General features: G+C 32.7%; 1 protein-coding gene and 1 non-coding gene across 3 annotated transcripts; one reads left to right on the top strand and one right to left on the bottom strand.

Annotated features, from left to right (window-relative positions):
* Window positions 1-442: 442 nt before the first annotated feature.
* Window positions 443-6,526, top strand: LOC139893827 (filament-like plant protein 6). 2 transcript variants are annotated; one of them, XM_071877016.1, is made up of 6 exons: window positions 443-644; window positions 2,234-2,362; window positions 2,443-2,755; window positions 2,842-4,915; window positions 5,006-5,051; window positions 5,901-6,526. In XM_071877016.1, exons 2-6 carry the CDS (start codon window positions 2,243-2,245, stop codon window positions 6,306-6,308), a joined length of 2,961 nt encoding a protein of 986 aa, XP_071733117.1. In that variant the 5' UTR covers window positions 443-644; window positions 2,234-2,242; the 3' UTR covers window positions 6,309-6,526. The 2 variants fall into 2 exon arrangements, with proteins under 2 accessions (XP_071733117.1, XP_071733118.1); XM_071877017.1 differs by having other exon boundaries at window positions 443-669.
* Window positions 6,527-24,591: 18,065 nt separating this feature from the next.
* LOC139894978 (small nucleolar RNA R71) lies at window positions 24,592-24,698 on the bottom strand. The gene has a single exon (XR_011775450.1). It is a non-coding gene; the product is annotated as a small nucleolar RNA R71 (small nucleolar RNA).
* Window positions 24,699-27,409: the final 2,711 nt, after the last annotated feature.

Genomic DNA, 27,409 nt, shown 5'->3' with positions numbered 1-27,409 from the left:
GCTAAACTCGGAGATGGACATATATTGTTAATTTAAAATAACATTTAAATCTTTCATGGGTTATACCTTTTAGTTCGACTCGAGTTGCGCTTCAACGACATCATTCTTTAGCCACGAAATAGTTTTACAAACTAAACGCAATAAAATACATTAAAAACCGAATTCCCGGCGCGAAACGAGGGTTCAACAACTAGTTAATTAACATTAAATAGAATGAATAATAAAGCTATAACCTAACGATGAACAATTGGATGATTTAATGTACTTAAGTGATACTATAAGGACTACAACTGTAATTACAATAAAAAAAAGTTAAAGTAAGGGATGAAAGTGAAAAATTCCATGTTACTGCAAATATATACATACATACATATAGATATATAGATACAGTGTGAAGTAGTGTTTTAAACAGCTTCTCAAACCCCCTGAGTTTTTCAGTGACACCTAACTCACCCTTCCATTTCCACCACCACCACCAACTCCGGCGGCCACCGTCATAACCACCCTCACAACCGTCGTCGGTAATCTCAATTTCAAAATAATCTACATAACTGTGGATCTCTGATTGCTACAGAACCTGAAAAACAACACATAATTTAATTTCAGTATTTCAAATAATCTATTTGAGAACTACATTGTTGCTGGTAAGTCGATTGATAATTATAATCGGTATATACAATTTTGATTTACTCCGTACTTTTTAATTTAGTAATTAATTTCAAAAATTACACTTTAATCGAGACTCTGTGTTTTATTATGTTATCCTATATCTGTACTTGATCTAATCAAGGTTAGATTTATTAATTCATGAATTGATTTAACTTCACCGATGTTTAACTGGATATGAATTAAAATTAAAATACATTGTTAGGTCATGTTGCTAAATCAAAGTGCCGGAAATTGATTCCTTTTTAACATTTAAAAAAAAAAAATTAGGTTCTGATTGATTGATTTATGTATTTATGAACTGGAGGAATCTGTAATTTGGAGTATTTTATTATTCTAATTAAATTATTAATTAGTATATTATGATGAATGATGATGATTAGGTTTGAATTTTTCCCAATTGATGTCGGTGTAAATGTATTGGTTCTTTTTATTTTGAACTTTATATTTAAAATTATTTATTTATGAAAATAAATTGCTCCAGATTTGGTGATGCATGCTATTCTTATTGGATTTGATTGAGATTACTTCAATTTTAGTTTATCCCTCAACTTTTAATTGTCACTTTTTATTTTACTTTAAAAAAGGAAAAATTAAATGTCAATTTTGAACTATTGTTATCTAGGGCTGTTGGTGTTAGGTCATAATCTGTTTTTCTCTTTTCTCAATCCCATACTTACCAATTTTTAAAATTTATTTAATAAAAAAAAAAGAATATTAAACTTTAAGCCTAGTAATAGTACTAAAGGTTTCTGAATGACCTGTATAAGCAGAAAGGTCCCCATTTTCAGTCAAGGTTCAGATACCATCTTCCTGGTTATTGTACCCAGGATCACAAGTAAATTTAACTTTTTTGTTTCCATTCAAGGTTTGCATTCAAAATGTGTATTCAAAATGTATTTTTTTATACTGATTTGATTTGATTTGATTTGATGGTATGGGACTGTGTTCTTTAGTTACTATTACAAAAGTTGGAGTAAAATTTACATGAGTGAAACTTTTTTTCTAAAAAGGATAGAAGTAATCTTGATGCAGTTATTGAGATAGTTCCAAATTGGTGTATTGTCTTGTGATGAATTGTTAATTTGATGATAAGATAGTTTTTAGCTAAACTTGGATTGTTTGTTCTTACAGATCAGTTTTGGTTTTGCTTGAATTGTTGTATCATGTATCTATGTATCTATGTATCTATGTGTCTATTGATTGTAGGTAAAAAAAAAAGCTAGATGACTTTTGGTAAAGTAAATGTATCTAATTTATGAAAGTGAATGCCTTTTATGAGACTTATTAAATGCATATGCAAGTCTGTAATTATCATAGTTATAAGTTGAGGAAATTTTGTTCCATTATAAGTTTTATGACTGATGACTGATGTAATGTGGTTCTGGGTGGTTAATTTAACATTATTAAACGGACATCTGTTAGATAAATAATAAATTACATGCAATTATTTGTTTAATTATTATTAGAAGCAATTAACTCAATATATGATTTTGTGTTCTTTAAACATATGATAATTATTGGATTATTATTATTTTTTTTATTTTATTCTTTCACTGATTTACAGTACTAAATTATGGATCGCCGAAGTTGGCCTTGGAAGAAGAAATCATCCGATAAGTCAGGTGCTGATAAAGGAGTTGTTATAACAGAATCTGTTACGGTTCCCGCTTCAGCTGGTTCTCAGGGTGACAAGGTTCATAGGCTCACCTTTATATATTTTCTAAATAAAAAATATATTATTTTTTATTTTATTCTGTGACTGTTTATTTTCAGGTGAAACAGGATGGCTACAAAAAGCCTAATTATGTTCAGATATCTGTGGATCAATATTCACATTTAACTGGATTGGAAGATCAAGTGAAATCATATGAAGATCAAGTGAAATCGTATGATGAACAAGTGAAATCATACGATGAACAAGTGAAAAGATATGAAGATCAACAATTGGTATATGAAGATCAGATTAAAACTTTAGAAGACGAAGTTAAGGAATTGAACGAGCAACTTTCGGAAGCGCATTCGGAGATAACAACAAAGGAGAATATGGTCAAACAGCACAGTAAAGTTGCTGAGGACGCTGTTTCAGGTTTGTTGATTTTCACTCCTTTTATTTGAAATAAATAATAATAAATAATATTATATACTTGTTAATTTGTTATTATATTTTCTTAGGTTGGGAAAAGGCGGAAGCAGAGGCCGCAACATTGAGAAATCATTTGGAATCAATGACTTTGTTAAAACTTACAGCTGAAGATCGAGCGTCACATCTGGACGGTGCGTTAAAGGAGTGCATGCGTCAAATAAGAAATTTAAAGGAAGAACATGAACAAAATGTGCAAAATGTTGTTCTTGCAAAAACTAAACAGTTTGACAAAATGAAGCAAGAATTTGATGCACGAATAGCGAATTTAGATCACGAATTAATGCGATCTGCAGCCGAAAACGCTGCCGTTTCGAGATCTTTACAAGATCGTTCAAACATGTTAATTAAAATAAGCGAAGAAAAATCACAAGCAGAAGCAGAGATCGAGCTCTTAAAAAGTAACATCGAATCATGTGAAAGGGAAATAAATACTCTGAAATATGAATTGCATATTGTTGCTAAAGAGTTAGAAATTCGTAACGAGGAGAAGAATATGAGTGTGCGATCTGCTGAGGTGGCAAACAAGCAACATGCTGAAGGAGTTAAGAAAATAGCTAAGTTGGAAGGCGAGTGTCAAAGATTACGTGGGCTTGTAAGAAAGAAGTTGCCTGGGCCCGCGGCTCTGGCCCAAATGAAACTTGAGGTTGACAATTTGGGCCGCGATTATGGTGAAACCCGGGTCAAACGGTCTCCAGTTAAGCCCCCAAGCCCACAAAGTCCACAGTTTTCGGCTTTACCCGATTTTTCTCTTGACAATCTACAAAAATACCAAAAAGAAAACGATTTGTTGACCGAGCGTCTATTGGCAATGGAAGAAGAAACAAAAATGCTGAAAGAAGCGTTGGCTAAACGTAATACTGAGCTTCAAGCTTCTAGAAACATTTGTGCTAAAACAGTTAGCAAACTTCAGAGCTTGGAAAGTCAACTGCAGTCAAATTCTCAAGTCAAAACTGCTATTAGTCAAAATGCAAGTAACCCGCCAAGTGTCGCCTCGTTTTCTGAAGAAGGTAATGATGACGATGTTAGCGTTGCGGGATCTTGGGCTACGGTGGTGATCACCGATAACAAAAAAGATAAGAACATTGAGAGTCATCAAAGATCCGACAGTACAAATCGTTTGGAGCTTATGGATGATTTCTTGGAGATGGAGAAATTGGCTTATTCGTCAAACGAGTCAAGAGTCGTCACCGAAAAGTCCGAGTCTGATCGTTTGGAGAAACCGAATGAAGATGAGAGTTTTAAATCGAAAATATCTACTTTACTGAATTCATTACCTAAAGATACAGATTCGGAAAAACTTTATGAAGAAATTAGCCGAGTCATACAAGAATTACATGACCATAATCAAGAATCGTCTGCTGCTATTTCCAGGATATACGACTTTGTGTTACTTTTAGGAAAGGAATCGAAGTCTGTTTTGGGAACTTCGGTCGACGAGAACGGAATATTCCAGAAGGTTGAGGAGTTTTCTGTGTCGTTTAAAGACGCAGAATGTAACAAAATAAATCTGAACGATTTTGTTGTTAGTGTTTCTGGTGTACTTGCTAAAGCTAGTGAACTCAAGTTCAGTTTCGAGGGGTACGAAAATAACGAAGCTGAAGCGAGCAGTCCAGATTGCATAGACAAAGTTGCTTTACCTGAAAATAAAGTCAACTATTCAAACGGTTTGACCCAATTTTCGGATGCAACTTCCGATGATGGAAACTCGGTCCCGATGTCTGATTCAAACGTGACATCATGGAAGTGTTCGTTTGAGGAGTTTGAACAGATTAAATTGGAAAAAGAGAATATGGCTATGGAACTTTCTAGATGTAATGAGAATCTTGAAGCTACTAAGTTACAGTTAACTGAAACTGCACATCAGTTATCTGAAGTTAAATCTCAGTTAACAGCTGCACAAAAGTTGAATGGTTTGTCTGAGACTCAGCTTAAGTGCATGGCTGAATCGTATAACTCACTCGAAGCCCGTGCTGGTGACTTGCAGTCGCGGGTCAACCAACTGGAGTCAAAGATAGTTATGTTGGATAATGAACTTGAGGAAGAGAGAAAAAGTCATAAGGATACTGAGGCAAAATGTAAGGATCTTCAAGAGCAATTGCAAAGGTAAACAAATTTACTTATTTATGTGGAAATTGTTGTTTGTTTATTCAGTTGAGATACGAATCTGATTTATCGTTTGGCTAATTACGTCAGGATTGAAACCTCCCCTGTTGCTGATAGTGATCCAAAAAGTAACCAGGTGCGTCTCTATGTTTCGTTATGCACATTCATTTTTTATCATAATGATGCCTTGAATTACCATGTTCATACTGAAGTTTGCGTGATTCATTATGCAAAATATATTTGCTTTTCTAGGGCATGTACATCACAATATGTTACATGGTTCTCATTCGGGAATTAGATACCATATGAATGAGCTATCTAGTACTGCTGACTTTAGAGTTGCGTTTTGTATCTCCGCGTAATTTAATGTTTCCCAATGGGCTAAAAAAGATAAACATATCCTCTTTATATTTCTAATTTTGCACGCAGTTTATACTATCAGCGAGTTTCAAGCCAAATATAGTTATCATCATCGTTCACTCCCTGCGAAATATGTTATTGTGTTCTCGTATAATAATATATAATATAATAATATAATATAAATAATTTAAAAATATAAATATAAATTCTCTAATATAATAATTTAATATAGGATTTGGGCTGTCGTTAACATTTTACATAGCGGTTATCAGTTAGTTTTTAACTGGTGGTTATAAAATTCTACTATAATATAAAACATGTTAACGACAACTCTGGGCCGTTGTTAGCAAAATCCTATATCCTTTCCTGGCACCTTTGAAATTTCAAACTACGTTTCTGCATATATATCTTGTTTGATAAGTTGTTGGATTGATTCACGTAATTTGCATAATTTTCTCGCAACCGAGACTTTGCAGGACTTTTTGCTTGTAGTTAAGCACTTAATTCAGTTTCTGATCAACATCACTAGTTAATGGAACAAATAGCATTTAATATATTGTAGCATTAATTATAGTCATAAATATTATCAAAAAACTTTAATAAATATTATCTTTCGCCTTGTCAGGAGAAAGAACTGGCAGCTGCTGCAGAGAAACTAGCAGAGTGTCAAGAAACGATTTTTCTTCTAGGAAAGCAGTTGCAGGGCATGCGTCCGCAATCTGACTTCATGGGGTCTCCATTGACTCAAAAGAGTCAAACCTTGGCTGAAGAAGTAGAAAAAGAAGACGATGATGATGATGATGATGAAGAAGAAGAATTAACAACTAGTAGCGCCATGAACCAGCAGCTTGGAAACGAATCCCCTATTCAATTAGACAACCCCGTATTCAGTCCAGATAGATCACCCGTGAGTTCAAAAACCTCAAAACATCGACCCACTAAATCAGGATCGTCTTCATCATCGTCATCTAACCCTACGCCCGAGAAGAACACTCGTGGGTTCAGCCGATTCTTTTCTGCAAAAGCAAAGTGAACCTAGACCCGTGTGTTTGTTCATGTAGATACTATTGAAATGGAAAGTCGTGAATTTGCGAGGTAAATTTTTGTATTACATGACTGTATTTGATGTTGATGTTGTTGGTCATGATCATCATCTTGATCTACCACCACCATATATAATGGTTAAGCTAGTGTATGTTTATTTTATTTTTTGGTTTGTTTGACAGGACATGACATAAGTTTTTTTATGAAATATGTTTTTATTTACTTGAAACAACTTTATGTTGTCTTACTACTACAATGTTGTTTTGGTAATAACAAAACAGAGTGCTTTATTCCATTTCCATGTTCCATGTTCCATCATAATATATAGTAATGTTAAGGGCCTGTTTATCGTTTACTTTTCACTGAATATTTTGTTTTTGTACACTTCTTAATTCAGTAATGAATTAAGTAAGATTACTGTTTTTTTGTCACTTACTATGCCCACTTAATCTGAAAATGGATCTGGTTTCAGGAGACATAGAATCAGATACTCCTTTAGAATAAGAGGCATATGGAAACATAGCTTAATTCAGAAAAAAAGTAAACGGCACCCAATGTTGTTATTCTTTGAATGATTTGTATGATGAATGATGATTGTCAATTGTTTGTTGGGTAGCTTAAAATTGTGGAAACTGGTGGTATGATAAAAAGTAGAAATGATTAATTTTGAAGCAGTCAGTAAAATTGGGTTTTTTGTGAGCAAGTGCTGGTCAGATGATGAAAGGACCAAAAGAGTGGATAGCAGAGCATCTCACCAAACAGGGGAGTATTAAATTTAAGCTCAATCGTGATTTTATGGTAGGTTCAATCTTCGACCTGCCTCCTAACATTCAATACCACTTCATTATCCACCAATTACTTCATTTCTACTCAACTACTTCTTTTTTCCCTCAAAAAATATAATATTAAAATGAGTAAGTAGATACAGATCAAAAGAATTTTAGTGAAATGCATACAATAATAATACAAATTACATCAAAAATAATACTCGTACAATATTGACGGTATCAAAACTTGAATATATGAATATAGACTTTTTAGAAGAGAAATGTGTACAATAGTAATAAGGATCAGTGCGCTAACTCTTCCGATTCTATATCATGCTTCAATTCGAATTATCAAAAGTGATATCTCTTTTGATAATACGGATTCCAAATATTCATGCTGAACAACAAAAAACTTCGTTAATGCTTAAGTTCTGGACAACATCAATACCCGACCACTTATATACTCTACACCAAATATCCGGCACCACCTTATAGAATGGTATGGAATGCTCTACAGTTTCCATGTCTTCGTCACAAATTGGGCAGCCGAGTTGAGTGAAGGCAGCCATTCTCAATCCACCTCCCTTTGTCACGAACTGAATCTTCGATATCCATGTCCAATAGCGACATCCTCATGAATTTGGACTTCATCAAATATTCACTTAACCATGGTTCTTTCCAAAACCTTGTATCTGCTCCGTCACAATTTCTGAATTGTACGCCTTTGGCATCAATAGTCTCACCTGGAATAAGAATATTAGACAAAATACTCTTTGAGGCGTGAATGTTAACAGATACTTGGGGTGCAACATTGCACACAAGGTTGCCCCATTACCCTTGAATTCCACCCAATAGTGCCTTTCGCACATCGCGTTGCGGGGCAGTGGGGGAGGGGGTTTTACCGCTCATGCCCTCGGATGGGCCGGGTTTCCTCTTGGGCGCCAGTTGAGGGCGAGTTATGCAGTTGTGAAAGATGAACACGTGAGGTGGTTAAGTCACTCCTGAGTGATCCGTACTGCTGTTAAAAAAAAATTTTAATGAGTAAACACCAAAGTGACGTGGGTTCAGTTTTAAATATACACCACCACTTTCTGATTTGAGCAAGGTTTTTACACTTGAGTGAACCAAGATTCAACCCACCATATGAATAGAAAAGGAAAGTTTTCTTCCATTAAACCCAAGCATTTTTGTGCTCGGAACCCGACTCCCAAAAAGAACGTCACTCCTAATAAAGCATTTTAACTTATTAATCACACATTGCGAGGGACATAAGAAAGAATATAATACAAAGGAAGACAGTTTAGGACGGATTTCACTAGCGTTAGGCGGCCTCCAAGTTAAATAGTTTTTGCCCTCAATCTACTAACCCCTTTTTTTGAATGTTTCTACCATCGGATTCCAAGCATCACTTTTATTCATGTTAGATCCCACATGAAGAGCTAGATCGACAAAGGGGAAAGAACCTACATCACAACCCATACGACTTGAAATGTTGATGGCTTCACTATTATCTGTTCCGATACCAAACATGTGGCATTTTCTAAAATTCACTTTCAAACTAGAAGATAACTCGAAATACTTCAAGAGTTTTATCATTTAACGACACTAAGTATACTCCACTCTCTAAAGAATAATATCATCCGCATATTGGAGATGCAAAATTAATACTCTATTTAAACCACCTCAACTCTCTTGAATCTTCCTTTTTCAATGGTTTATTTTGTAAGAATATTTAGACCTTCTACAACGATGATGAATATGAAAGGTGAGAGTGGCTTACTTTGGGGAATATGTTTTTCCGAAATGGAATTTAGGAGTAGGGGATCCATTCACCAATATTAAAACTGAGGCTAATTTTAATTTGAGATACAATAATATCTATTTCCTCCAACGAGTATCAAATTCCATGTTTCTCATAACTTCAACTAGCAAGTTCCAGTTTACATATTCTATATATATTCATTTGAAAAATAATGAACAATAAAATTCAATTGGAGTTTAATTTGTATATATATTCACTTGAAAAAATGAATGAACAATAAAATTCAGTTGTAGTTTAATTCTGAAATCGATTTTCTTAACCCTTAAATATCAAATATGGTAATTATAAAACAAATCTAAGCATGGAGCAACGCTTAAATTCGATTTCTGTTGATTAAAGTGTCATAGCTTCGAGTCTCACATAATTCCCTCCCTCATTCTTTTTCTTGCTTTTTTACATTTTACTCCTTTAACCCCCTTTTTTTTATAAATATTTTTATAATGCATCCCTTAATATTTCTTATTTAAAATTCAGTCCTCTCACCCTTTTATTTTTATTTTTTTAATTTAACTTTTTTTACAATATTTATATCAATTCTTTTATTTTTTTCTAGCCACTTTTATATATATATATATATATATATATATATATATATATATATATATATATATATATATATATATATATATATATATATTATTTTACTTCTTTCTTTTCTCTTTTTCTTTACAATTTTTTCCTCCCACACTATACTATTAAATACCAAGAATATTCAAGTAATGTTGATTTTAATTATTGATTTGAAACATATTTTGTCTTTGATTTTTTCGGGGTTACAAACTTTTAAGTACTTAATATAAATATAAAATTGTTATGTCATATATAAAAAGTAAAGGGTTCGTGGCCCAGTGCGCGACTGATCGGAAAACTTGTTATACTAAAATAGCTCCTTAATTTTGAAGTTTAACATTGTAGAACGACATTGGATGTAGGGTGTAACATAACCACCATTTAATACTCTAATATTTGTAGTACTATATATACTAGTAGACAATGCCCGTACGTTGCACGGGTTGTCCCCAAATTTCAAGATTTTGATAATAATTTTTTGAATGATTCCATCATCGAGTTGGCTGAGATATTTGATGAGTACGTCATTGCAAATTCATGTAAAATCAATTAACAAATGTAAATAATCACATAAAATCTTGTGTAAACCATGATGTTGTTCTATACAAACTCATAGCTTTCGATAATAAAATGTATTAAGGTTATATCTTTTATCAAACAACTTAAAACCGATATGTCACAAAATAAACAATAAACACCAAAGTAAACAAAAAAAATCGTTTCTTCTAGAAAAATAGTTACCACCACATTGGTAAAATGTATGACTAATGTATTAAAATTCAAATGAACAAAAATTTATTAGCACAATAAACATCAATTAAATTTATCAAAGTTTACATACATTTAATTATAATGAACATACAATTTTTATTACGTTTTTGATAATATCAATTGTTTTGAATTATTTTACTTAGTTTAATATATAGCAATTGTCGTGTAGATATTCATTTGCGCATTACAATTTAGATTCAAGTGTTATTTATAGGTACACTTTATTATTGGACATATAATACATATAATACAATATATAATCATATAAAAATAAAAATCAACCACGAACAATTTTAACTAATTTAATACTTTTTATCTTTATTTATTATAAATAATTTCCCTTTATTACATTAAATCTAAAAAATAAAAGAATAATAAATAAACCTTATATTCTTTTGCAAGTCTTCTTGAACTATACCAAATTTTAATCACAATTCTAAATTATTTCTTTTTATAATAAAAAAATAATATTATAAATAATTTCCCTTTATTACATTAAATCTCAAAAATAAAAGAATAAAACATAAACCTTATATTCTCTTGCAAGTCTTCTTGAACTATACCAAATTTTAATCACAATTCTAAATTATTTCTTTTTAGAATAAAAAATCAATAATAATAATAATTTTGTTCTTATTATCATAATATTAATATTTATATTGTTTATACATACACACAAATTAAACGATTGTTACATATTACAGAGTAATTACTTAACTAATATACAAATACAAAACAAATGCTAATAACATTAGAATGAAATCTAAGAAAGTAAACTACATATATAATTATAAAATAACTTGTATAAAAAATATACATATATAAATGAACTCTAAATTACTATCATTATTGATAAACAATTACAAAAATTGAAGAAAAAAATTATATGAACCTCAATAACATCTTTATATAGTGATATCGCAATATACGTTCGATGTTATGTCATTGATGAAATCAACATAAAAAGAGCAAAACAACCTACAAAAATGATGATGATGATGGATTACATTTGAATATGTGAGTAATGTGAAGATGAGAATGAGTATTTATAGGAGAAAAAAAACTGTAACATCTCATGGAAAATGAAAGGAATTGTAAGATGAGGTATTTAATTAAAGAAAAATGAAAAGTTTATAACTATTACTATTATTTAAGATATAACTTCAATAGGCTTAAAATTTATTTACCTTAGATATTAAATTAGTTAACTTTTTAACTATTAGTTACTATTTACTATTTTAATATTATTAAATGTTTGGTTAAAAGTTTTATTTTTTACCTTAAAATTTTTACCGTTTTACTATAATTTAATAAATGAGTTAAATTATATTTATGAGTCTAGGACTCAATTTTTAAGTGTATAATAAAATAATAAAATAATAATAATAAAGATAAGATTATTAATTTTTACCATGTGGTTAAGAGATTATATTGGATAAAAAATAATAGTAATTAAGTTGGGTTAATGAACACACACACATATATATATATATATATATATATATATATATATATATATATATATATATATATATATATATATATATATATATATATATATATATATTATTAATTATTATTATATTAATGGCAAACAATAATATATTTTTTTTTAAATAAAAGTGATTTATCATGTGGTTAAGTGTTAAGATGGGTAAAAAAAATTAAATTAATGAAGTTAATGATCTAATTATTGGAGATGGGAGTCAAAATTTAGATATATATATAGATTTCTAAGTAGTATGAGTCTCTTAATTTTCTTTCATATTTTCAATATTTTTTAAATTTTTTATTTTCATTTATGAATTTGGTTAATACATATTTTAACTCAATAGCATTTTTTAATTATAGGTTATATGCTAACTATCTATAACAATTAATTTGATATATCTAATATGATTAAAGTATTCTTTTTATATTTTTTAATTTTTCAAGTAATATATATCAAATTATATATACTAACAATTTAATTAGATTGTTTTTATTTTAGGTTCATTGCGGGTAAAATAGTCTAATGGGAAACATATATCCTTGTGACAATCGTTGATATGCATATTTTAATTGTAAACTATTAGAATAAATTTTTAATTCATATACTGAAATCTATCATTGCAAACAAATTTTCGTAACAAAAATTATGTGGGTTTGATTAGCGGGATAATAGATAATTAAATTATGCGGTTTTGGTATGTTTAAGTGACTTTTTTTGTTTTGTTTTCTTTAAGCATACGGCTAAAATATTTGTACCAGAAATATATAATTTTGTACAACAATAATCATTCTGTCCGCAGCAACGCGTGGGTAACCCCTACACTCCTTAAGACTATCGAGTGCCTTCTCAAAATCAGCTTTGAAGATGAGACTTTTGAGTTGTTTGGACTTACGATATTTGACCGTCTCATTTGTTATTAGGACCTCAGCTAGAATATTCTCACATAATTAGTATGCTACATGGACACTTTAGACCATATTTAACCCAGCGCGATCGGACTTTTTTTTGGGTGCATCACGCCCCCACCGCGCCCTAACGCGGCGCCATCGGAGAAAATAGGTTCCGGCGTGATGGTTGGATCACCGGACGAGTTTGCAGGGTGATGGGGGTGAGACGAATTGGAGCAGGTCACCGGACGAGTTTACACCGATTTGAAGCTTCGGTTCGACGATACTACTTTACATTGCACTATTGCAGCTTTGAAGGAGCACTTATGTACCTCACTTTAACACTATTGTATCTCTTATGCAGTTCAAAAAATATGTTTATTTATGTATGATCATCACGACCTCACCGGTCGGCTATTAAGAGGACCATTCGCTGAAGTCAACGGACTTTGGATATGGGACTTGATCAGCTTTTGCATCATTTACTACATCTCTCGAGGCTTATTTGGACGCCGAGTGAGCAAGTTTCTCGACTACTCGTCGATCTATATCCAAGTATTGTGTCATTCTCAACAATATCCTTTTGTCATGGCCATCAAAGCGGCATCACACATCATTTATGCCGACTATCTTGGTGTCGCTAGTGCGGTTCTAGAAACTTGTTGGTTACACAATCTTTTACGTGAGCTTCACAGCTTGTTGTCCTCCTCACTCTAGTTTGTTGTGATAACAAGATCAGTTAGATTTTCCGTCTAATCCAGTTTATCATTGACGGACGAAACATAATTGACCTCCATTTCATGAGATACCATGTTGTCGGAGTTCATGTTCAATTGTTCATGATATACATGTTCCCTCGCGGTATTATTATGAACACATATAATCGCGAAGGGACTTGTATTTCAACATTATTTGAAGCATTTCGCTACATGTCCATCGACCATCGTATTTAGTGAGTTACAGACAAACCGGTTTATATTTATACTGCTTGTAAGCTTTTACGACATAACACTTTTTTTATAGTTGTACCTCCTGCTAGCTAAAATTGATATTTATAGCTGGACACTGAGATTTAATTAGTTATACGTAAATACATTTTAATTGTCCTGGAGGTGTATTTGGATTTGAAGGTCTATCGGATTTGCACGAATCATATTTTTATCTTATTTTTGAAGTATAAAATACATGAAAATCGTGAGATGCCTTAAAAACATTTAGTTGTCCAACTCACAAAATATTTCTGGTGTTAGATACATGTCATTACTGAACGAGATCTTTTTTTTTTTTTTTTTTTTTTTTTTTTTTTTTTTTTTTTGAAAGGCAATATAATTTTATTACTCAAAAAAATTCACAATTACATGAAGAAAGGATCTATCTAATGTTCTCAGCATCCCAAATTATATACATAAATTTTTAAACAGTAAGTCCAAGATGAAGATGTCAAGGTGACAACTTGAACCATGAAACTCGCAATTTGTTCGAAGCTCATTGAAGAATAACTTGTGGATTATGAATCCAATTGTGCCAATCGATATTCTTGTCCTTGCTCCTCTTCGCGACCCATTCATAGCTTTTCACTTGGATTTCATTAAGAGCAACGGGTAAATTCCAAGTCTTATTCGAAAAAACCTTTTGGTTACGATTTTTCCAAATAACGTAGCAACTTGACTATAATACCGCGTGCCAAATGCTCTTACCAAGTCCCGAACTTGTTTGACCTCGATGACATGCTTGCACAAAAATAGGGAGTGATCGACCGATTCAATGACCTCGTCACAAAGTGGGCAGCGAACCGAGTGTAAATCAATCCCTCTTTTGTCCAATTCGACTAGCGTTGGAAGCCTTTTTCTCCTTGCGCGCCACACAAACACTTCTATCTTTTTTGGTACTAACTTGTTGCGTAGAGTTTCATCATTATGATTACCCCGAGGAATTAGTTTTCTTCGATCATCGCCGTTAGTGACTTTGTTGTAAATTTTTCGTTGTTGCCTCCCGCCCTCCACCTCCATGAATCATGCTTTAAGGGATCGATAACCGCACCAACAAGTAGCTCATTAAGGATATCCAATTCGCCACTAGAACGTCTGGAAGGGTTATTAGTGAGAAATATCAATTACACGATTACTGAAAACCATGAAGACCAACCACGTTGAAAAAAATAAGATTAGTGTCTCGTAATACAAATTCATTTGTGCAAAACAGTTGAATATACAAATTATTACCTTTAAAAAGGATTTTTCTAACGTTTGTCATTAGAGTGTAAAAAGATCTTGTATGTAGCTGCTATTTTTCTAATTTAGTGACTCTTATAAAAATTGGACAAGACTTTTATGCACCTTAATGACAACGCTAAGAATTGTCGTCAGAATAATCCTTATATGTTTATTCGCATTATATAATATGACACTTATTATAGGACGAATGGAGTATTTTCTATTCGCAATGGCTACCTTGATCAAATGGAGGATACGTGGGAGTTGGTGACACACTAATTTTCATAAAAACCAAACACATACACATTCAACACGATTTTTTAAACGAATATATATATAATGTCAACCTTGAATTTTGAACTCATAAACTCAACATTAGAAGAGAACCTCGATACAGTTAGACCAACGACCATTTGATTATATTTTTTTTTTAATTTATATAAATTAAATTATTAATCTTTAAGATAATGATGGACAATAAGATACTCCCTCTTTCGCAAATCTATTGTCCTCAGAAAAAATACACAGTTTAAGAAAAATTACATGTCACATGTACATTTTGTTAACTTTTTAGTTTTACCATTTACTTTTTACCTATATTTTTATCCTACATGAATAAAGTAGAGGCATAAATTTTTTTAACATATTATTTATTTCCATAACAATTAATTTGAAACATTATAAAATTGTTTTATAAGTAGCAATTTTGTTGAGAGAACTTACCACAAACTCGTGGTTCGATAGAGTTATAACACATGATGTTGCTACATAACAACTAGATAGACACCTGCCATAAGATTAATTTTAGGACCACTCTATATTTCCTATAAATATTTATGAATAAATTGTTTTTCTGAAATAAAATCTTACGCCTATATGTAATCAACTATGCCACCTCTAAATTCCCTTAAAACGGTCAAGGTTTTTAGTGATAAGAGAGAAGACGAATATTTTGCTTGTAGTTTAGCCGGATTATCTCATAATCATTTCTTACAGTTTTACTATAACACTAAAATATGAATATGAATAATCATTTCTTACAGTTTTACTATAACACTAAAATAAAATATGAATATGATTCTAGTGAATTTCGAATCTCAAATCTAAAATCTCGAAGTCTGCATAAAGAAGATCTCGCTAAAATAGTGAAAGCTCGCGAAATTTGCGAGCTGTCACCGTTTAGGGCATATTTCTTTTATACAAACTTATATTTAGTTGATTCAATATCGAGGACGTTCGCAACTCGAACAACTACAATTTTCATTTTTATTATTTCCTTATATATATTCAGACCTTTCGTTCGGAATTGTTATACTTTTTATACAATATAGTTTTGTTATTATTGCTTATACAAATACAAATTTTAGAATCTTCATACAAATATATTAAGTAGTTGAATTATATTTTATTGAACATGATTATAAAGTTACGTGTATGAGGCCCCGTTTGACTCATGTAATCTCAAGGGATTTTGATAAAATCAGAATTTAATTCCTTAGACCGTTCTGTGAAAGCCCTCTTTTGATAGCCAAAGGCTCATACTAATAAGGATCAAATCTCAATTGATCCGTTCGTTGCTTCTGCAACGAAGCTTTAACGAGTTTTGGTGGGACCATGTGTTTTTTTGCTTGTACATTGTGTTTAATTAATTGTACATTTTATATTTTAGGGATATGTTGGTGCATTATAGTCCCCGAGTTCATTACAATCATGTTGAAATGCTTTAACGTTTAACTTTCACTGTTGGAATGCAACCGCACGGTTGCAGGTAGCAACCGTACGGATAGACAATGCAACCGCGCTGTTGTAAGGTGCAACCGCACGATTGCACGTGCTGTGTGTATATAATGGGGATTACGGGTTCATTGTTAGGGTTACGAATGCTAACCTATCCTACACGTCTAAACCGATACCCTAGTGTTCTAGCATTCATCTAAGTCGATCTTTAACATACGAAAGTCGTTTTCTTCTTTAAGATTAAAGATTATTAGAGTATTTTGGTATAAAACCTAATAACGAGATTTTTCGCACTCGTTATTGAATCTAAGATCGTTTAATCATGTTAACACGATCCTACAAGTGGTATCAGAGCTTGTGTGATTGATTGAACGATCGGTTTGAATCAAAATCGAATAGAAAAGTTGAGTTTTTGTGTTTTTCTAGAAAAATCATTAAAATCTCATAATTTTTACGTAATAATCCGTGTTTTTGTTATGGAAAGTTGTTAATCTGGTCAAAAACATTATTTTGAACGTAAAACAATCAGTGATTTTGCTCCAGATCGAGTGCTAGATCAACCCAAACCATTAACCCTAATTACTATGCAGTTTTCTGCCCAGAATTGACCAAGAATACAACCGTACGGTTACAACCTGCAACCGTACGGATACCCCACCCGGATACTAAAATCGCACGGATACATCTCTGCATCCGTGTCATTTACATCCGTTTAAACTCCAACCGTGTAACACTACAACCGTACGGATACACCCTGTACCCGTCCGGTTATACATTTCAACCGTATAATCTCATCCGGTTACACTTTGCAACCGTGTAACCTGCATCTGTGTTAAATTTTGCACCCGGGTAGTGCAACCGTGTTTACTTCTGCATCCGTATAGTGCAACCGTATGGTAACAATGTCAGACAGCTTTGAAACTTCAGAAATGCAGTCAGCTCTTGTTGGTGCTTCTTCGTCGGGTCTTCATCACTTACTAAAGACAGAAAATGAGATTGGTAGTTCTTATCGTGTACCTGGGCTAGAATCATTGGATGACTTTGCAGAATGGAAACCTAGGTTTTTGATCTCATTAAACTGAATAGACTCTCGATTGAATAATTTCTTAAAGGCTGAATATACTTTTCCAACTATGGATCATGGTGAGTCCAAGACTCTAATGGAACTCAGTGCAGCAGAAAGAGAAGACTACAATTTAGAATGCAAAGCTTACAGTCATCTCACTCAGGCACTTTCTAAGGACATTTTCCATCAGTTTGAGACGCATCTGACCACATACGCCTTGTGAAATGCTCTTGAGGGTGGAAATGAGAGGATTGCTGAGTATAGAAAAACAAAGGGTAAGGTTCTGAAGAAAGAATGGAAGAATTTTTTCGTTCAGCCCGATGAATCATCGAAAGATGCTGTTGCTAGATATCTTCACTTATTGACAGAGCTCAAACGTGTTGATATTGTGTTTCTGAATAAGAAGATAGTACAGTGTTTTCGTGAGGGTCTACCGATAAAGTGGGATCCCATTATTCTAGAGATTGAGAAGTCCTTTGCAATTCTGGATAACTCGTTTAGTGCTTTTGTTACAAAGCTACAAGCAAAGGAGCTTGAATTTCAAGAGAGGTTGAAAAGCTTGGAGACAGTTCAGAACCTTGTGGTGTATAAAGCTCCTGAAATTGGTTCTGCTAATAAGAAACACGCACCACCTCAGACAGCGTTTACTTTAAACACTCAGAAGATAATGTCTAGCTATGTTACTCCTGCAGCGCAAAGTGTTCTTTATCAAGTCGCTTCAAGAAAAGATGCAAGTACCGAGGTCTTGAGAACTGAAAACATCCGATTGCGTACAATTCAAGGGGTTAAGGAGGATATGGCGTTGGTCACTATGGTTGTGAATTCTTACAATGATCTGTTGCATGGAAGGTTTGGGAACAGTCATTTAGAACAGGAGGACTACGATCAGATTGATGAAAATGAAATGGAAAAGATGGATATCCTCTGGGCTATGGGTAGTGTTATTCGTAGGGCCAAGAGATATATTGAGAAGACTGGTGAGAAACACTTGGGTGTGAGCATGAACACCAAGTTTGGCTTCGAAATGAACAAAGTCAGGTGTCACAACTGTCATGAGTTGGGTCACTTTAAGAGAAACTGCACTAAGCCGAAGCAAACAGGCTTTCATAATCCATTCCATAATCAGAAGCGAGAATCAAAAAATACGGTTAACGTTCCAGTTATGGATGAGTCTACAAAGGCCTTAGCCGTTACTTATGATGATGAGTCTTATGACTGGTCTCTTGATGTAACTGATGCTTTCGATCATCATGTGAATGTTGTGAGGGTTCAAATTTCTAAGGAAGAGGTTGAAAAGGAAAAGGCTGAGAGAGAAAAGATGGGTTGTGTTGGTAGAGATAAGCAATGCAAGTGCCTTGGATGCAGAATGGAAGATAGGATTGACAGAGCATGGTACTGGGAGAATTACTTGCGTCGAGGGTACGTAAACAAAATGGTGCAAGAAAAGTTTAAGTGGGTCATTCACAGTGATGGAGACATTTGGACAGACAGTGAGTCATCCTTTTCAGACGACGACTCAAAGAAATCTGGTGTGTATGTTGGTCAGTCTTCTGTGTGCAACTCAGAAACTGTTAAGACGAAGAAATTGAATAAGGAAAGGTTGGTCAACTTGGATCTTGGTTCGGATAGCTCAAGTTCAGAGTCAGAATCGGAATCTGAATAAGAATCTGGTGAAGTTAAAGAGAAGGCTCCACGTCTATATGCCTTTATCGCAGACTCTTTAAACAAATCTAAGGTAACACCTGAAACTAATAATGTTTGTAATAATTATGTTAGCTTAGATTTACAATTAAATGAACTTAGGGAGTCAGTAAAGACGTGTACTAGATGTGTGACTTTAGAGGATCAGGTTAAAAGGTTGTCTGACATTTGCCTAAACTGTAATAAATGTATTGCCTTAGAACAGGAAATTGATGTGCTTAAAAAAGGTAATCAGGTTCTTAAGAAGCAGTATGAGGACAATTTATTCTTGAAATCTAGGAAAAAAGAGTTTAGGGAAATCATTAAAACATTAGACGACCAGGTGACAGATTTGAAGTCAAATGTGCTATTAAATACTCAGACTATTATGAGACAGATCACTGAGATATATGAGCTTAAGAGAGAAAAAGAATACTTTAGGATTAGTTATAAGACATAAAGAGATAAGGCTTATATCTATAAGAGGTCTGCTTTTGTTCTAGAGTATTGTCAAAATGTAGGAGGAAAAGAAACTAATGGTGATTATAAGCAGTGTCCTCCACCTTTTGAGCACGATTATAGCTTTTCACCACCTGAGAAACAAGGATTATGTTCCAATTCAACCAACTGAGACCGAACAAGAAAAGGGTAAAAGGGTAGGTACATCAGAGATTCCTAAAGTAGGGGTAGATAATACCAAGAAGGTAGATAAACCTAACCCTAAACATGTTAAGATTTTGAAAAACCCAGCTAAAAAGAGACCTATCGGGATTAGGAACCGATCTCCAATTAAATTTGTTAAAGGTCCTAATTTTGAGGAGGAGGACTTCTTGAAACCAGCTTGTAACTCACCACTGAAGTACGTTCCTCCACCTAAAAGGCCTCCAGTTAGAACTCCTGAGAAATCTCCTGTAAGCAGGAGGTCTCCACCGGGACCTCGGAGACATAGATCTCCACCTGCTTATAGACCTAGATTTGATTCCTATTTTAGAGATGAAAATATTGAGACTACGCGTTCATGTTTACATTGCGGGTTGGGAGGTTATAGGGCTATACACTGTTCCAAACGTTTCATAGCACCCAGGAGGAGGATTGAGCTGAGTCCCCCTAAAAGGTCTCAAAAGTTTAGATCAGCTTCTCTTCCTAAGACTCATATGTCGTCTAGACCTAACTCTCAAAGGTATGATAAACATGTGATTCAAGAAAATTCTTCCAAGACTGATAATGGTAAAAGGGTTATGCAAGATAATGTTTATTTTAAGAAACCTTTACATAAAAATTAAATGTGGGTAACCAAGGAGGGATTTAATGGGACCAGTGGTTCGGGTACCGCTTGTAAGGAAAATGAAAAGGTTGTCACCGTTAACGGCAAACCCATTGCCAAAAAGGCATGGGTATCCCCCTCAAACTAATCATTTTTCTTTTATTTATGGAGGTCACCTACAGTCCAAACAAAAATGCTTGGATTGTTGATAGCGGGGCGTCTGATAATGCTAAAAACGAACATATATTTCATAGCATTATCCTTCCAGAAAGACAAACTTTTAGTTGCAATTGTTCTATTTCCAAGTAATATTCGTTTAAATAAATAAGTGCAAAGACAGAATTGAAGATTTGAAGATGCAAATGACCAAAAAGCTCAAATATACAAGATACAATTCAAGTGGTTCAATTATTAATGAAGAACGTCTAAATATTAATAAGAGTGCAAGTCGCGGAACGTAAAGTACAAGATATTAAATCATACGAAAAGGCGTTCGAAAATCCGGAACCGAGACATGAACCAACTATCAACGTACGACTCAATAGAGCTAAAATTACAAGTCAACTATGCACAAGAATATAATATAATATATATATAATTATATAAAATTATATATAATATATTATATATTAAAAATACCAGCAGCCCACGTTTTGTATTTATTGGATGAGCTGGATTTCGAACCTCCGCAATCGCGGAGCACCAAGGTACAAAAGTACCACGATCACGGAGCTGCCTGGGACAAAAATGCCTATAAAAGCCAGCCTCTGATCGACGAATTCGGCACCCCTTTTTCCAACCTCAATCTCTCTATATGTATTTATATTTATATTTATAATTATAATTTTAATTTAAGTTAATAATAATTGGGTTATTGTAAGGAATGTTTTACGGGTTTTAAAGTCGAAACTCTGTCCGTGTAACGCTACGCGATTAATAATCACTGTAAGCTATGTTCTTTCTTTTAAAATTAATGTCTCGTAACTAAGTTATTATTATGCTTATTTGAGCCGAAGTAATCATGATGTTGGACTAAATATTAAGACGGGGTTATTGGATTTGGTACCATAATTCGGGTTTGGACAAAAGACCGACACTTGTGGACATTAGATTATGGACTATTAATAGATGGGGGTATTGTCTAATCGAATGACAACTCATTAGAATATGTCGAACCTATCTTCAAATTAGTTAATCTAATAATTATTAAATGGTTATGCATGTCCTATTTAGTGACGTTTATAGGACATCTTTTACGATCATTTAATTAATTATTCGGGTTGGGTAATTGATTATTCAAACTGATCAAGTGGGTAAATTAATGTTCATATCTTATTAAAACCGGGGTGGATTACATACAAGGGTAATTGGTGTAATTGTTAACAAAGTATTAAAACCTTGGATTACACGCAGTCGATAACCTGGTGTAATTATTAACAAAGTATTAAAACCTTGTTACAGTTTAAATCCCTAATTAGTTGGAATATTTGACTTCGGGAATAAGGTTAATTTGACGAGCATTTTATAATTATGACCGATGAACTATTATGGACAAAAACCAGATAGGTTTCAAATAAATCCAGGACTAAGAATAATTAACCCAGAGTAATGAATTAAAATCAAAACATCAAACATCATGATTACGGAAGTTTAAATAAGCATAATTCTTTCATTGCATATTCTATCGCAATTTTATTTACTATTATTTTATTTATCGTCATTTATTTATCGTTATTTATTTTACACACTTTAATTATTGTTATTTATCTTTACGCTTAAAAAATATAAAATCGACAAACCGGTCATTAAACTGTAAAACCCCCTTTAATAATAATAAACACTTATATATATATATATATATATATATATATATATATATATATATATATATATATATATATATATATATATATACACATATATATACATACATATATATATTTGTATATATATAGTTTTATAAAAATATAGTACGTAATCAACCAGCTCCCTGTGGAACGAACCGAACTTACTAAAAACTACACTACTCTACGATTAGGTACACTGCCTATAAGTGTTGTAGCAAGGTTTAGGTATATCCCATCTGTAAATTAAATATATAAAACTTGTGTAATTAGTATCGTATTCCGTATTAAAAATAATAGTATATTTCGTACACCTCCGCTGCATCCATTAAGTTTTTGGCGCCGCTGTCGGAGACCCGTCAAAACACTATATTTCAATTTTTTTTAATATATAATTTTTATTTTTAATTTTTTAAAAATATATTGTTTTTGTAATAAGAGTAAAAAAAAAAATTAAAAAAATGTGTGTATATATATATATATATATTTAAGAATTTATCTATAAAAAGTATTTTTATTAAGTTTTTAAAATATAAATTTATTTTTATTTTCTATCTTTTATTTTAGAAAATTAAAAAAAAAATTCAAATAAATATAAAAAACAAACTGGGCTAGTTAATTCGAATCCCAAATTAGTTTTTAATTAAAATTTCGAATTGGGCCGAACCTGTTTTAGCCCAGTACCAGCCCGGAACTATTAAACTCCGCGATCTCGGAGCTGAGAAGTAACAAACCGCAGCGATCTAGGAGAGGATCTGACAGTTAATACCTAGGATCATTAATTACACAATTAGGGTTAATTAAATTATTATTAATAAAACCTAATTAGGGTTAGTTTATTAAATTAGTTATTAGTTTTTAGTTTTAATATATATTTTGTAATATTAAGTTTAAATATTATTATTAAATATATAGGTTAATACTTTTATATAAATAATATAAATATAAATATAAATATAATATTTTTATAAAATTGTATTTTTTTTACTTTAGTTTTCTTTTTATACTTTGTATCTTTTTATTTATTTAAATTCCTAATTTTTATATTTGTCGTTCGTATTTAGTTTTAAGTTAGTTTTTGCCGTAGTTATTTTTAGACTTCAAGATTTTTAGGTTTTGCCGTAAAATCTCTTAAGCGCTTTTTCTTTAGATTAAGATTTAGGCGCTTTTAGAATTTTGCGACGCAGTTTTTAGATTTTAGTACCTTTTAAGTTATTGCCGTTTTGGATATAGAGTTCCTTTTAAGCTTTAATACTTTTAGGCGCAACTTTTTAGATTTAATTTTTAGACTTTTAAGTTTCGACCTTTTTCTTTCTCATTTTTATTTTTCGACGTTTTTCGACGCTCTTTTTCGTTTCTACGCGCTAGTTTTTAGGGCATAGAATTTTCTTTAATTTGATAACTTAATTTGATAACTTATATAATTTTTATATATAATTTGATAACTTATATAATTTTTATCTTTATAACTAATAAGATATTCAGTGAATGCACCGAGCAAAACGTTCACCACCTTTCATACGTTCACCTCCTGTAACTCAATCAAGACATCTAGCCAATATAATTGCCGTTGATTTTTCTTTAGAATCATTATCAAGTCAAACAAGTACTCCAATTCAAATTTCTGATAATCCATTTTTTGAACCCGACTTCACAATTGAGAACCCGGAGATATTCAAGGACAATTTCAAGATCCTGAACCACTAATCATTCCTCCTGAACCACAAACCGTTAAATCAGAATTCTCTAGTGATTCGTATTCAACAAATTCAATTATGGAAGTAATGGAACCTCAAATTATGGAAGATCGAATGAGAGCCACACGCACTGGCCAAGGTTACACCATTATTCGGCCAGACATTAATGCGCCAGATTATGAAATCAAAGGACAAATCCTACATATGGTAACTAATCAATGCCAATTTAGTGGTACGCCAAAAGAAGATCCAAATGAACATCTTCGAACCTTTAATAGGATATGTACTCTATTCAAAATCAGAGAAGTTGAGGATGAACAGATTTATCTCATGTTGTTTCCCTGGACTTTAAAGGGAGAAGCCAATGATTGGTTAGAATCGTTACCTGGAGGAGCGATTGACACATGGGATGTTTTAGTTGAGAAATTTCTTAAAAGATTCTTTCCGGCATCTAAAGCTGTGAGACTTCAAGGAGAAATTGTTACGTTCGCGCAAAATCCAAATGAAACATTATATGAAGCGTGGACAAGATTCGAAAAGTTGTTGAGAGGATGTCCTCAGCACGGTTTAGACACTTATCAAATAGTACAAATATTCTACCAAGTTGTTGACGTCGCTACACAAAAGGACTTCGACACAGCAGCTGGTGGTTCCATTATGAAGAAAACCGCAAACGAAGCTCACAAAATTATTGATAACACCGCCTCCCACTCGCATGAGTGGCACCAGGAAAAAGATATTTTTCATTCATCTAAAGTGGCTAGAGCCGATTCTAGCCATGACTTTGATTCCATTTCTGCAAAAATAGATGCTTTCGAGAGACGAATGGAAAAGATGACTAAAGATATTCACGCAATACGAATCAGTTGTGAGCAATGCGGTGGACCACACTTAACGAAAGATTGTCACATTGAGCAAACGATGGAACAACGTGAGAATGTTTCCTACATGAACCAAAGTCCGGGAAATAGTTATCAAAATAATTATCAACCGCCAAGGCCAAACTTCAATCAAAATCAAAACATTCTTTACAATCCAAATGGACCCAACAATAACTCGTACAACCAACAAGTTCCGAATAACCAACCAACTCAAAACAACACTTTCAATCAACAAATACCTAGCTTGTATAAACCACCACAACAAACCGAAGAGAAAAAGTCAAATCTGGAAGAAATGGTACAAAAGCTAGTTGAATCTCAAACACAATTTAGTACATCTCAAACCCAAACAAATGAGAGGTTTGATCAGTCATTTAGAACTCAACTAGCTTCCATTTTGAATCTAGAAAAACACTTAGGTACTTTTGCTAGCATGATGAGTGAGAGGGATCAAGGAAAGCTACCGAGTAATACCGAAGTAAATCCTTGGAGTGAGAATGTTAATATGGTTTCAACGAATTCTGAAAAACCAGCACCAGAAGATGGGAAGGTTTTAGATGTGAGTAACAATGAAGAAGTTACAACACCACCACCACCCGAGTATGTAAAGCCAGTGGTGGCACCATACAGACCACCCTTCCCGTTTCCAAGAAAAGGAGTTGAGTATAAGCAAGTAATAGGTAATAAAGTTTGTGATACCTCTGGAAAGAAGAAGAAGAATAAGAAAGTAAAAGAAATAAAAATCGTAAAAGTAAACCCGGTGAAGACAGTTCCACCAAAACTTCCACCCAGGTTGGGTGATCCGGGTGAATTTATTGTTCCTTGTCTACTTAGTGATTATGTCATGTATGATGCACTAGCAGATTTAGGTGCAAGTGTGAGTGTTATGCCTCTTTCATTATATAAGAGATTAGGAGTAGGTGAGTTAAGTCCAACGAAAATAAGTGTTCTACTCTTTGATCAAACCATTACGCACCCAGTTGGAATTGCTGACAACCTACCCGTTAAAGTGGGTAATTTAACTTTTCTAGTCGAATTTATTGTCATTGACATAGAAGATGACTCAAACATTCCTCTAATTTTAGGTCGACCATTCTTAGCGTCCACGGGGGCGTTTATTAATGTAAAAGAGGGTAGAATGACACTTAGTAATGGTGAAAAATCGATCAGCTTTGTGATTCGAAAGTCTAAATCTCCACCAACCAAAACCGTTGAACCAATAAAAATGATCGATGAGAAGCATATTGTTTTACCAACTCCAACGGTAGTACTTAGCAATAATAAAACGCCTAAGTGTGGGGAAGATGAAGTAACACCTAATGATGACTTGATAACAAAGAACCCCGTTGTTGATACGAAATTAAATGACCCCGTTATTAATAATTCAATGAAGAAACTTATTAAACGAATTCGCGATGCTAGAACCAAGGGGAACTCTAAGTTATGTAACCGGTTAGTATCTAATCTATCACCTAAAGAAAAGGCGAAACTAGTTGAATTTGTGGAAATTACATAGGAATTCGACCAATGGCTTAAAGCAAAAGTCACAGATATGCAAGTTGATTATGGTCCAAGAGAAATTGACAATGAAGCTAATCACAATTTTGACACCACAGCTACCTAAGTGTGGGGAGATTCAAATGTTCTAAGAAAAAATGATGTCTAGAGTTAGTTGTTCTGTTCTCGTGTAGTTCCGAGAATGGAATCTGATTGGTCTTTTTCACTAGCAGACACTAAAGAACTAGTTTTCTTCCCCCCATTCAGAATTTTTGTTTTGTAGGTTTTGTATAAAATTAATATGCATTTTAAATTTAAGTTTTGTTTGAATTTAAAAATAAAATTTACTTTATTTCATTAAGTTTAAAAAATGATTTCTTAAATTCGTCGTAAGTTAAAGACTAGGTCATGGAACCGAAATTGCTTCACCCAAGGACGGGACGAAATTTTTTTTATCATTATTTTAATATTATTGATCTAAAGTATGCCAAAAAAAAAATATATTAGATTTTATAAATTTTTGAACGTGGAGTGATATACCCAACTTTAAAAATATATATATATATATATATATATATATATATATATATATATATATATATATATATATATATATATATATATATATATATATATATATATATTTGTATTTTATGTTATATACAAAACAGGGTAAAACAACACTTTCAAAGACTGGCATTAAGTTCAGCAAAAGCTACTAATTTTAACGACAAGACGTAAAATATCAAATGTGATATAAAACAATATGTTTGCAAACTCGGTATTTTTAATCATTTTTCTACGATAATCAACCTCATGAATTTAAATTTTTACTGATTTCTTGCAAATGAGGGCATTGCAAGATCTCAAGTGTGGGGAAGGGTTATAAATTCTCTCGGGTT

The sequence above is a fragment of the Rutidosis leptorrhynchoides genome, chromosome 2 (assembly GCF_046630445.1).
Source record: "Rutidosis leptorrhynchoides isolate AG116_Rl617_1_P2 chromosome 2, CSIRO_AGI_Rlap_v1, whole genome shotgun sequence".
In the NCBI taxonomy this organism is placed as follows: domain Eukaryota; kingdom Viridiplantae; phylum Streptophyta; class Magnoliopsida; order Asterales; family Asteraceae; genus Rutidosis; species Rutidosis leptorrhynchoides.
The sequence above is the reverse complement of the archived record's forward strand: the minus strand, read 5'-3'. Positions and strand labels throughout refer to the sequence as shown.